A 13,765-nucleotide genomic window follows, 5' to 3' on the forward strand; every position below is an offset into this window, starting at 1 on the left:
TCGGTGTAGATTTAAGCAAGTATAAGTCTTCTAATCTTTTCCAAAGTTCTTTGGTGGTTTTTAATTTTCCCACTTTTCTTAAGATAGCGTCAGACAAGTGTAATATTATTGAGGTATAGGCAAGCTCATCGACTTCCTCTTTTTGTTCTTTTGAGATGTCAGGTGCAAAATTGCCTTCGATGGCTTTTGACACCTTTTGTTGGACTAATATACCTCTCATCTTTTGTTGCCAAATAGAGAAGTCCCCTTTACCATTAAATATTCCCAAATGTCATTAGTTAACACACTAATTAAACCATACGAAATAGTATTGGGAAGCGTGATAAGGTAATATCTTGTTAATTCTTTACAAAAGTAACAATGAACCTAAACGCTATGTCCACCAAGAAATACCAAGCACTTAAATCAAAAGAACAAGCACTCAATTAATGTAAGTAATCCTAGTTCTAGCACAAGCAATGGTTACTCCTTCACGGTAACCCCAAAACCTAACGATCACCCCACACGATGATCTTGCTATTGCTAAATTTAAATGGATTAAGCCAATTTACCAGAGCGGACCTATCTGAGTTCGTAGAGTGGAGAAAAACGAGCTTGCTGTTCAATTTCAGTCGGCGTCACACCAGGGGCAAAATCATCCAACTTTTTCTGTGTAACCTGAAACACAAAACAAAGTATATCAGCGTGTTCAGGAGATCGAAACAAGCAAGTTACCTGAAGACAGCTTCGTCGGATTGCCGCCCACGCGCCGCCTCACCAGGGATGCCTCGACCTGCTGGTAATGGGTATGGCCTTCGTTTGTCCAACCGAGCTTTGGTTTGTGAGTAATTGAAGAATTTCAGATTCGGGTACAATACGCGAAAATCAACCGATTTTGAGCCGATTTTTGCCAATCACGCTCTGATACCAGATGTTAGGATCTTCCTCTAGCTGCTCAAGGTGATTTTCGGGCTCAGTTAACCTTTAAAACACCTAATCAACACCAAAACCGAAGGTACCCGACCGCCGCCTCACGTTCTACCTATGGTTGCTTCTTCTTCCTTTTGCTTGTTGTTTGCTCACTCACAAAGGATGAATACCACATAGGTAAGGGTCACAAAGACACAAGCAAGAGATAGAGAAGATCAATCAGTAGGGTGCATGAAGAAGAAGGCAGCCTCTCTCTCTCTCTCGGGTTCTTTCAAAACGGGACAAATAGAAGGCAAGAGAGTTACCAATATATATAGTAGACCAATGACAAACTAAGGTAAGTTATACATATGGTAAGTAGGCTCGACTAGGGTTATGGCCCAATAGCACACCAACAAGCCACAAAGGTTTATTAGCCATCCAATAGGTAAAACAACGTTAAGTCGGGTTATCCCATTATTCGGTGTTAATTTATCGTTCAGTCATTCATGTCGACTAATAAAACTGGTTTACATCATCGTCCGGGAGGTCGTTTGACAACATGATGTCTAACACAGTGCTTATTAACATTCTTATTTTTATTTTATGACATTTGTAGTATGTTTTTGCTTGATATTTTGTTGCTACTTGCAAGTGTGAATTTACCGCTAACCGTGGGAGTGAAAGTTCTTATTGAATTACTCGTCTAATAAGCATTTTCAATACTATTAGTTAAATTTTATGAGACAATGATCATAAATAAGAAAAGGGTGCAATTACTTTTCTGGACTCTTATAACTTTTATTTCTAGGTAGTTCTGAATTAATTTCAAATATAAATGCAAGTTATTACATCATGTATAGTATTATTAGTTTACCACAATCGATATAGAATATATTTTGATAAAAGTCGATGAAATGTATGATTGAAAAGATGTATGTCCTATGAAACATATGATTAAAATTATCCGTCATTGATTAATTGTTGTCTAGGTTAAAAATCAATTATCCAATTTTAATAATCATATGAAGCACTAAAATTTCCACCATTTTCATATAAAACACTAAAATTATCAATTACCACTTTTCATATATTATAGCCCTGCGTTGAAATTCAGTGATCCGATATTAATCAATAGCCTCTTTCGAGGTCAATATATAATATTATTTACTTAATTATCTCTAATTAACCTACGAATATATAAGCATGAGCTAAATCACAAAGATCACTACCCAGCAATTTCATAGAGCATAATGATATATTCATCTATAATAGGACCCTATGTTGTTTACTATTCTATACTAATTTATATCAAATCTTTCGAAAGCAATAGTAAATTACAAACACATTCTAATAATGATTAAGCTCAAAACGAAATAAGGGAATAATAAATAATCAATCCTCAAAATAAGAATTAAATTAAGAGTAATATTATTCATAGTCAGCAACTGTCAATAGTCATCTTATGTGATAGCTTGTTATTAGTTTGTTATTCGTTAATGCCTCAAATAATAAGTTATCACGTAGGATGACTATGAATAACATTATTCTTAAATTAAAGCCATGATCAACATTAATTTATCCCTAGATGTTCCTTGGACTTTCATCTAAAAGAACTTCAGAAAATGAATTCCCATTACTTCTAATTAGGACTAAGCAAACAAATAAAACAAATAGATATAATTAAAATTATACCATTTAAATATGAAGTCAAATAACACTAAACAGATTTATATCAGAATCGAAATCTGAATCACACAAAATTTGTTTTACAATATGTTGTTGACCTATGAATCAATCTCTCTGTGTTTATCCTTTCATTTTAAAAACTTCCTTGAACACTATCTGTTTTTAAGTAAACGTATCTATGCCTTAATCAATCGAAAGAGAACTTTGAATTACTCATCCATACATTGTAAGTTGGGTGGTATTTAGCCATAGAAAACTAAGAACAGTCATACAATTCCTTATAAATCCCATTATAGTGTGTGTTTGTGTGTGTATTCTTTGTTATGAATCCCATTATTAGAACGAGTAATTGGATTAGAGCCCTCGCATACAATCAATGCCTAGTTTCCACCTTATAGACAAAAACACTCCACAAATACAATTCATGCATGGAATCAACACATATTACTTCTACAAATTCAATCACTCCAAAACTAATTCGCGCACATTGGTTAAGTGATTGATATATTTCTTTCAACCATTGAAGAAAATGCAACTTAAGTTAGTGAGAATAATCAAATTAGAAAAGCAGTCATTTTTGCCCCCACCTAATTATCAAAACTCGAATGAGGATGAAACATACACACAATGTCACAGAAAATATTGTAGATATTTTAACATTTGTAATTTTATATATTTTGATAGTGCAGTCTTTTGCCTTTAACGAAAAAAAAAAAAAGAAAAAAAAGGAGACTAATCATTAGATTTGATGGTTTAGGGTAGACTAAACATAATCTAACTATTGGGGGTTGAAAAATATATGTTCGAGCAGGTCCCAGCAGTAGCTTTATAAAGTTTTGTACTCAATTACAATTATTTTGAAAGATTCAGACTAAGGTTGAGGATCTAAATGTGCAATTAAACTATCTATGGCATGATGAGACTTGGATTGAAACTCCCAGTCTAGTACTTAATTAGAGGGCTTAATGGGGCCTTTTCTTTGCAAAAGAAAACTGGAAAAAATTGCTTGATTTTTCTTGATTCTTCAACTCTAAATTTGGGGAATTTTTTTTTTTTTTTTTTTTTTTTGTACATAGCTCTTGTTTCGATAGAAATTAAAATTCAGATTTTCATTTTAGTCAAAGTCAACAATTAGTTTTAATTATATATTTCATTGGATCTACAACTTTTCCACTACACATTTTCTTAAATTCTATCAAAATCTACTACAAGTCTGATTTTTAATTCCTAAAAACAGAGCTTAATTGAAAAGGTGCCAATATATCGTGTAGTCTATATTTTGAGGATATCATAGAAGACTTGATGGTTGGAAGTGTCGAGTTCTTGAATTAAAAGTTGGAAATTCATGAATTAAAAGCCGGTGGTTAGTGATCAAAATCTAACCAAGAAATTGAATATTGATTTGAACAAATTTTAAATCCATCTTTTACATTCACGTGAACATCTAACAATAATTGAATCAAAGAAAATATTTATTTATTTCCTGGCTAATTCTTGTTCCAGTTTCCAAAAGCAGCAACACAATTCCACATCAGTCATTTCAGCAAAAGCTCTCAAAACGAAGGGCCTTTGCAACACTATTGTCAATGGAGCAACCAGCAAGTCCCCATTGGAGATGTCATTAGTGCAACACTATCACTCGCTAAAGAACTTGAATCAAATATGCTTTCACTTGGAGCTGTGACAATGGCACATTACAAACGAAATTAAACGCTGCCTTAGATACGGTGTAAGCCTTGAACTTTCAAACTTTGGCGAAACTTTTCCTCTTGCTAATTTGGCCAAGAAACTGTCCCAATAAGTATCTATTTGCTTGGCAACAACGGCACAAAAAGTGAGGCCGTGGAGCTTGCTCGGTATTTTATGTACGATGATGAGTGAGATGAGAATCATTTATTTTTGGTGTTTAATCTTGTAATAATGCTGGAAAAATGTAATTAAAGCTTTATCATCTGCCTCAATTTATTATATATATAGACTAGTCACAGCAAATTTTGGGTTTTTCCTATAGTATCCATAAATTTTCATCTTCAACACCAGTTTTGTGTTTCTTTATCAGATAATGGAGCAAGGAATAAAAGAAATTAATTTTCCAAACAAATTGTCCGAAATAAAGATTATTTAAGAAAAATATGTTTTTTTTGCCAAATTCCAGTGGATGGATGACCACTCCCCCGCCTGGCCTCCAACCCCCTCTGCCACTAGTTAAAGGGGTAACCTCGTGGTTAGGGTTTTCAATAAGCAATGATCAACATTCTCATTTTCCTAGCTAGGTTTGGTTTCAAAACCATGTTGATTAAAAGTAGTACACTTAATAGAATTTATGTTACTTCTAGTGTGACATGGCCGTACAATATTTGGGAGAGCAAGGACAAAACGGGGATAAAGGAATATTATCCTTGATCAAGTCTAGCAATTAATAGGGGAGAGGGGGGTATGGTTTAAGAATTGTTCGATAGGATGGTACATTTTTTACTTTTTCAATTGATCTTACATAACATGTACGAGTTGTCTATGTTTGATAAGTTTCATGCTAACAGAAAGAACACTCTCTTTTCATACCACTCGAAGTATTCATCAAGAGTCAATCGAGCTGAGATTAAGGTCTATTATCAATTTTTTTTTTTTAACGGTTCTAATTAGACTCTTAATGGTTTCGCTTCATAATTGTTTGCAATTTCACCATACACAAAGGGGCATAAATAAACTAGCGGGGAGTTCCTGGTAGTCTGGATCCTAGTAATGTTCGTCTACTCTTTTTTCTTTTACAGATCTTAGTTGGTCTCCGTTCGAAAGACTCGACATCTTTGTTGAAGAGTTATGTAATTTTTGAGTTGTTCACCGGAATTTCATGATCATAGTAAATATTGTTAATTCCAAAACAATTAATTATCTAGTACCCTAGATATAAGCAAACAGGGTCGAAAAAAATGACAAAAGTAGACAGTCAAGCCTCTAAAAAATATTGCAAGCCTCAATATTGAACTTCATCAATAAATACTAAAGTCTTTTCCCCAAGTATTAAATTATACAAATGCATAACATTTCTATCCAGTAATCTGGTAATAACTTGATCTAAAAATATACATGAGCCAAACATTAGAATCCAGTAATATTTTCAGTTCAATGGGCATGTTTTGCTCAGTCTTCAGAGAAAAATGGGCCAGAAAGACTATTCATTACAGCCAACTGCATGTTTTCTGATGGCTTCCAGTGCCTCTTCCTTTGATTTATAAACCAGTTGTTGATTTGCTTCTGGTCCAAACCAGTTGATTCGGACAGAGAGATTTTATCAGCTTCCTGTATGTGAAATTTGAACGCGTAATAAAATGTTAAAAAGTAACAAAAACTCCCATTGCAAAGTTTTGTTGAATGCCTTAATCCCGTTTGGTCCTATCCAAACATACCCTGAATGTATTGTGCACAATTTTGCCAAAGAGTTGAGAAAACAAATTTGTGCGAATGCAAGGCTGAATGTATACTAACCGTTGGATAGGGCCATTTATCGTGAACCTTCCACCATTCAAGCAATGTTTGCCTTGCCTCTTTCGGTAGCTTTCCTTTCTTTTTCTTCTTTGAAAATTCTAGCTTTAGGCTACTTATATGATTACCGTACTTTTCCAAGAGTCTATCCTTGAGCTCCTGATTATCACTTTTAGCCTGTGTGTCTTGCACTTCTGTTTCTCCTCCACTGAACTCCTCGTCTGAGGATAGACCACCATCATCTAGCCAAAGAATTAAAAAGGGTAACCATAGATGATGGTTTTGTTACTTCGAGCAAAAATCAACATAGTCCGCATAATCAACATTGGAGCACAAAATAAAGCCAACAACAAGTTCAACAAGACGTGCCATGAAAAAATCCTGGATCCTCTCCAATCTCTCCTTCTTAAAGTGACTTAGCCCCTATTTTGACAACCATTGCTTGGGACAATCAATATTTTGAATAATGATTTTTAGAAAAATGTGTGATTAAAAGTAGGAAAAAATTATTTGGTTTAAATGCAGAATATTTTATCTCGTTATGTGAGATTGAAAATAAGTATGTAAAAAAAGTGTTTAAATAATGGTTATCAAACATGGGATTAATTAGTACTATACAAAGCTTAATGACAAATATCAAATATTTGTAAGAACAGAACTTCAGAACCCGGGATTAAATCCGAGATCGAGGTGGCAACACCTCAGCCCTTGATCTTCAATCATGTGGGGGCTACGTGATTCACACGGGGGTCGAGGTTTTGCCAGCTCGGCCCCTAGATTCAAACACAGGATTTTATCCCTGTTTGAGCAGCAATTTCCTATTTGTAAATGTTTTTTAAGTACATAACAAGTCATAAGAAGTAATTGAAATCAAACAAAAAAATATACCCTCAAGTTTGCTTGAATATGATATGGATAATCATTGCATACATTTAAGTTAATGAAATTGAAATATTTTACGTATATATATGGACAAGTACATAAAGAGCAAGCTCTAAATGCAAAAACTAAACATAATGCATTTACCATTTCATTGTGCAAACCACAACTGCGCATGGGACCAATACCAAAATGCATCAACACCTCTTAGCATGAAAGAAGATCGTATTATTGTTTCAATATCTCGTCTAAAAGCTTAATTCGCTAGAAAGTTTCCACATTAAATTTGACTTTTCAACAACTCTGCTCTCTTGCATACCGAATTCATAATACATCAAAAAAATATAACATGTGCACGGTTTTCATAAATGAATAACACACTTGAACTTGGACCTATATTCTATATCATACTTTGCCATTGTTTGATAACCATTATTTTTAAACTTTTTTTTCTACATATTTATTTTTAACCGCACATTCTGCACGTAAACTAAAAGATTTTTCTTATTTTTTTTATTACACATTTTTCAAAAAATCACTATTCAAAATTCTGTTTTTCCAAAATAACGATTGTGAAACAGGGCTTGGTGATTTTAAAATGGCTACGTTGAATCAGTAATAATATTATAGTAATTTTTATTTGGCCTTTTTTTCTATAATTTTTAATTATGTATTTTTATGGGTCCCGGTTCCTAGACAACTATGTCGTGCCTGAGCAGACTGTAAGACAAATCTTATCGAAGAGACAGCACCAGAAAATCAATTGTATGGAACTCCATAACCCCAATGCCCCACACAGTTTCTTTATCTAAATGCCCACTGAAGTGGGTGGTGAATTTGGTCAATTTTTTGTTCCCACCAAAAAGAGAACAATATGGGATATGTGGGGCATCAAATAAGTGATTAAAAAATAAGCATTTAAGTATCAAATAAGTGATTCGGCCTGGCCTTTGATAAAAAAATGAGATTCAGATGAAGGGTCGAGGTGACTCATGTCCTGTTGATAGGGTCTGTGATTTGACTCTGTTTGAATGGCCAAACCCTAAAATGTTTGGCTTCAACTTCTCTCCATTTCTTTTCAAATGGCCTATTCGATAGTGATTTTGAGAATCAATTTTTTCACCATTAAAGAGAAAAGTGAATTCCATCTGTGAATGTATAAGTTAAAAATAACGACTGACTTAGAAAAATAACGATCAAAAAATTAATTTTTTGGTGAAAAATCAAAACCAAACGGAGGCCAATTGCTATGACCTTCATAAGTTGCTTATTTTATCCTAGGACGTTTTCTCACTATGATGGAAAAAGAACTAAAATTGCTGAATAAAATAAAGCAAAATTACAATCTTTTTATAATGTGAAGTCAAAGTTAATTATTAATTTTATTTACATATTTTGTGAAACCCATTACACTTAATCTCAATCAAAATATAATTTCTACCGAACAAGCACTAAAAAATGGGCTATACAAAACCGATTATTGGCTAATTATATTTTTTTTTCCTTGTTTGGTAAGATAGAGGAGATACATTATTAAACAATCCCTTGTTTGAGCCCCATTTTGGGAGAAAAATGTATTTTTAAATAGTATATTGATGAAAAATATAAGATTAAAACATAAGAAAATTTTTTAAATTTGTGTATAATATTATTTTATTGAAAAATGTATGATTGAAATGATGTCAAAACTCAAAACAATGTTTAAATATGCATGAGGCTCAAATAAATTAAAGTAGAAGATGACACAATTTATTCATTATAACCCATCTAAAACAAAACACCAAACACGTCAAAGGTTAATTTTAAATCAAGGTATCAATTATTCGAGGGGAAAAAAATAAAAGAAAATAATTAAACCGCAATCTCAAATGTACATAAAAGGAACTGAAAACGCTATTTGGCTAAAAACACGTTTTATTTATATCATCCGGCACGAAGGCCCATGACTAGCCAAAAGAGGTTTTGTTTATCAACAAACTCAGTGCGTTTACAGAGTAAAATGTGTTTGATTTGAAATCTGAAGTGGGCCAACCCGAAGCGCAAAACCCGGGCGTCCATATAAGTTAACCACCCGTCCTATCCGGGCTACCCAATAAAGTTTAGGGTACCCCACCTTTTCTGTCTATCCATATGCCCTCACTATATACTCCTGCACACTTCTATGGACCCTCCTCTCTACTATTCATCTATCATCTACATGTCCCTCCCTATTCATTTAGAGTGTGTTCGAGAAGTGTCACAACTCGACTTTAATTGACACGATTATAAAGAAAATGATATTAAATCTTACGAGTCAAAGTTTGTCGTCTGGTAACAAAGAGGATCCTCGGTTTGAATGGTTCACAAACTCTGATGACCATTTACCAATAACGACTCTAAGGAAGGAAAGTGGTTACTTTGATAAAAACCCGTAGGAAAAAGTCCTTTCGGAGTTTTAACCAAAGGGCCTGAGCCTAGGAACGTCCTGTTCCCAAGGGGAAAAGAAACGCTTAACCTTGATTGTCTACCATTCTCCAAATTTTTTTTTTTACCAACTTATTTTCAATCACACATTCTCCCAATGAAATATTTTGCACGTAAACTCAAAATTTTTTCTACTTTTTAAACTCACATTCTCCAAAAATATCACTATTTCAAAACTCATTTTCCCAACTCTTTTTAGTAAAACAGGGTTTTAATAATCTTCCCAAAAGCGAAATGATGGCTAATTTTGGTAGTGTGCAATACAACTACATCTAACATAGCACAAGCATCATAATATGCTTGAATTCTAAACTTGTGCACAAATCAATAATCATATCAAGATACAGTAACAAAACTATACAAGAAGGTCCACATAAACATGACCAAATGAGAGGAGACAGTAAATAGATTTGTAAGATAAAATATCCCAATGATAAATCTAATATGTACTATCAGCTAAGACCCACTGAACAGTCAAGAAACTCGAAAAAAGTGAAATAGCAAACGAGAGCTTATTACTGCAAAAAATACCTGGTCGGATTAACAAACTTCCAATAAGCTAGTTGAAAGCAAAAATGTTGATTCCAAGAGGATAATCAGCCACTCTGGTCCAGACATAGGCATTGATATTTTGTGTTCATTTAAGTTTCATCGATAGCCTCGTTAACAGCACAAAAACCGACTATAAAGGTATCTAACACTTGACTAATGAATAGACACCAACAATGCCGGCATAGGCAAAACTTGCAGAAAACAATGATCATATTAAGAACTATCGAAACCCTCGTGTAATTTGAGAGTCTGTAACAAAATGATCCAAGGAGGATATCACAAGGGAAAATTTTGGCCAACAGTGTAGCTTCAAGAGATTGCTAGTAAATCCTACTTATTTGGACAAAGATTTTCAGCTTCTTAACACTCCATATATGACTATTACACAAGAATGTCACGAATGTGTTCAAGTCCTATCATTCTACAAAGATATTCTTCATGTAATCTGTAAAAAATATATATATCTTAATCATGTCTTATTGAAACTGAACTTCTCACAGCTTCTCCCAATCCTTAGAATTACCTGTATTAGTTTTACAACTAAGTATCCCTCCACAGCTTTCTCCTCCACCATTAATTGAAGAGAAAAATTATCATAAATGCATATAAATAAATGTTAATACAACATTCGAGCGAAAATCTACATCTTTACATAAAATCTAAATTGCTACAGGTTACAAGTGTAAAGCATGAAGATTAAGGAGACAAAAAGAATGGGGAGACGAGGCTAACTGAAAAGTTAACTTATACTTTAAAACAAAAAGTACTAATTGTAGTTTTCAACCATTACCAGCCTTAATTATACCTTAATCGACAACCCTTTCCTCGATAATTCTATTATATTCATCACCAGATTAGCACTGTACTTCTAAGGCTGTTGCCATAAATATACTAATGCCAAATGCACAACCCTCGTGATGAACAAAATCGGTGGCTTTCTTTCAGATAAAGAAGCATAAAACAGTGCAACTTTATACAGTTCATGTAGATTTGAAGATTAAACAAAGTGAGGATTTGTATAAGCAACCAAATTAAATAGATGTACTAATCGTACTTAACATTCTTGAAGTACACATTGTCGGCATTATATAACCGCACAAACTATGCCAGGCTATAAACTTAAGGAGATCATAAGATAAATAATTAGATGTAAAACATGCAAAACCTAGGTAGCATGCACAAGATCAAGAATGTCACGTGAGACCAGTCAGATACCATGATCTTCTTTAATTTTATTATAAATTATAACTGCCTACATGACTTTTCTTACAGAGAAGACATAGCTTTAACTGCCAACGAATTGGAAATTAGACATTTCCCAATGTTTATTTCATTTATATCTTGCATCAACACTTGGCCAATCGTATCCATTGGAACTTGAAACATTTTTTTAGAGTAATCAGACATCTTTTAAAGCAATAACATCACATTTCAAGAAATCAAGATACGGATCAATTACTTCAAAACTGGAAGAGTATTTTTATTATTTTAATTTATTGGGCAAGTGGTGGAATATGAACAAACAATTAAGTACAACATAAGAGTACCTTCATCAACATGTCTTTCAATCAAATAAAAACCTTCCAACCGACAGAAAAAACAAAATACCATATAATCATAGTTGTCACACTATATTCTATCTCACAGATCGAAGAAAAAATAAATTCCTTTAAATACTAGAACAATGGTCTATGACCATTCAAAATGCAACGAGATTTTTGAATATCATAAATCTTATTGGGCCAAAGCTGTGGTCAAGTAATTTAAAACGAAACCAAAAATGTATCAAGAGGAGTATATTTCAGCCACACTTGAATAGAGTTTATCAAATTTTAGACTACGAAAATGTCATCTTTGACATGGTATTCAAATTTCGGTGAGCTAAAAGAGCATCTGCATTCTCTTATATGGTTCTTTTCCAAGATTTATTCGTCGAAAACAATTAAAAGAGACATACCTCAAACAATTAGATCAATGGCTAATTGCACAACCAAACTATTGTGGAAATAATTCAGACAGTCATAAAATTAGCCCAGATAATATTATGATCCAGAAGAATATTATGGAATTATTTCTGTATCTTTAACAGCAGTGAATCAACCCCTTCATGAAACTAAACTGAAAAAGGGAAAGGTTTCATCACTGTTGCAAGGCAGACTCCCTTGACTTTTTGTTCAAACTTCTAAGGAACTCTTTCCTATACTAACAGGAAAGACGCTTATTAGAATTATACCCAAATAATACACTTCAGATTCACAAATTCAATCAGAGTAAGAACTGTAAGGATAAAAAAACAGTCCCTAACTCAAGAAAGTGGATTCTTCCATTGTTAGGGTTTTGGTTAGTTATTATTTCATAGCCAAGGATTTTGATTATAAAAACTTGCGCCAAAATTCTTTAGCAATTACACAAGAACAACACAGAGAAGAACAAACATCATAAACTGAAGCACTGTGTGCGTGGGAGAGAGGCGCACCTTTGCAAAGATTGCCCAGTTGTGTTTCAATATTGTTGAGGAACGACGTTGCTTCATCAAAAGGCCTTGATAGATCCGACTTGTACTTCACCAATGTTTCGCAGTAGGTTTCCTAGAAAACAAGAAGGATTCAACACTTGATACAACTTGAAACCAGAAGTTCAACAGAAAAATTTGAAGGCGGAAAATTAAAAAATAAAAAATAAAAACTGTGTGATTGTAAGAGCGATCGACCATAAATTCGTCGAGCTCAGGATCCACTCCGAGGCATGTAGAAGTTCCATCTCGATTACAGAAGTCCTTTTCTCGTCTGATTTCATCCAGTAAACATGCTATTTCTGGGGGTGCCCCAACCTGAAATTGAACAAAATATGCAGCCGAATTCGTGTTAATGATCAAATATAACTTGAAACTGCAATTTGACGAGGAAGAAGATGGCTCTTTAGGCCAATATTCGATCATACAATCAAACGAAAAGAAAAGCCCTTAGAGCAAGTTTTGAAAGCTTAAACCTTTTGGCAATCGATATAAGCATCAAGCAACTTGGGGTATGATGGATGAGAAGCAATTTTAGTCTTGATCAAGCTCGAACCCTGTTCATCCTGATCATCCCCAGGGCCTGTTTCCCTCTGAATATTAACAGACGCCACATCTGATACCACAGAATACTGGAAACCACTTCCAGCAAAATCATCGGATCCAACCATTCCTGTTCGATGATGTTCATGATCAACTGATGATGAGATAAGGCTATAGTATTGCTGATGATACTCCGCCGGTATTATCAGATTCTCCGGTGACATCAACGCCTCGTCTGCATAGTCAGACGTCGAATGAAAGCCATACATTTCATCCATATGACCCTTGAAATCACAAGAATTATCAAAGAAGAAAATTGTTTCTCTAACACAACGACATTAAAATTCAAGGTAGTGTATATCTATATTATGTATGTGTGGAGATTTGTAGACTTCGATGAAGTGAGAGAAATGGTGGTGTTCGTGAAGAGAGATGCTCAATTCATGAGAGTGAGGCCCATTCTTTCCATTACTAAAATCGGAGCATTTCAACACACTTTCTGAATATAAAATCTCAAAATATAATAGAGTTAATATTAAAATAAGTTATAAGAGAATTTTTATTTTAACCTTTTGAAATAAAGAACGGATCTTTATTTTAGCCCTTGTTTGAGCTTCCTGCTTGCCAAAAAAATGCAATTTTAAATAGTATATTAATAAAAAATGTGTGAATAAAAAATAAAAAAAAATTAATTTACGTGTAATATTATTTTAATGAAGAATGTGTGGTTGAAATGAAATAAAATCACCGTTGAAA

At 33.7% G+C, this 13,765-nt stretch overlaps 1 protein-coding gene across 1 annotated transcript; it reads right to left on the reverse strand.

The window, feature by feature from the left end:
* Positions 1–5,533: 5,533 nt before the first annotated feature.
* Positions 5,534–13,514, reverse strand: LOC111395394 (homeobox protein knotted-1-like 6). Its single transcript, XM_023021371.1, has 5 exons — positions 12,943–13,514; positions 12,665–12,784; positions 12,431–12,542; positions 6,064–6,302; positions 5,534–5,877 (listed from the first exon to the last, which is right to left on the reverse strand). Exons 1-5 carry the CDS (start codon positions 13,285–13,287, stop codon positions 5,719–5,721), a joined length of 975 nt encoding a protein of 324 aa, XP_022877139.1. The 5' UTR covers positions 13,288–13,514; the 3' UTR covers positions 5,534–5,718.
* Positions 13,515–13,765: the final 251 nt, after the last annotated feature.

Source organism: Olea europaea, chromosome 1, assembly GCF_002742605.1.
Source record: "Olea europaea var. sylvestris chromosome 1, O_europaea_v1, whole genome shotgun sequence".
Taxonomy (NCBI): Eukaryota; Viridiplantae; Streptophyta; class Magnoliopsida; order Lamiales; family Oleaceae; genus Olea; species Olea europaea.

Bases quoted from the DNA above. Each gene is read 5' to 3' on its own strand.
- LOC111395394 (XM_023021371.1), bottom strand. From the start codon at position 13,287: ATGGATGAAATGTATGGCTTTCATTCGACGTCTGACTATGCAGACGAG. The intron at 12,785-12,942 runs GTTTAAGCTTTC...GTTCAATTTCAG, and splicing joins CTTATATCGATTGCCAAAAG to GTTGGGGCACCCCCAGAAAT. The intron at 12,543-12,664 runs GTCGATCGCTCT...CTTGTTTTCTAG, and splicing joins CTGAGCTCGACGAATTTATG to GAAACCTACTGCGAAACATT.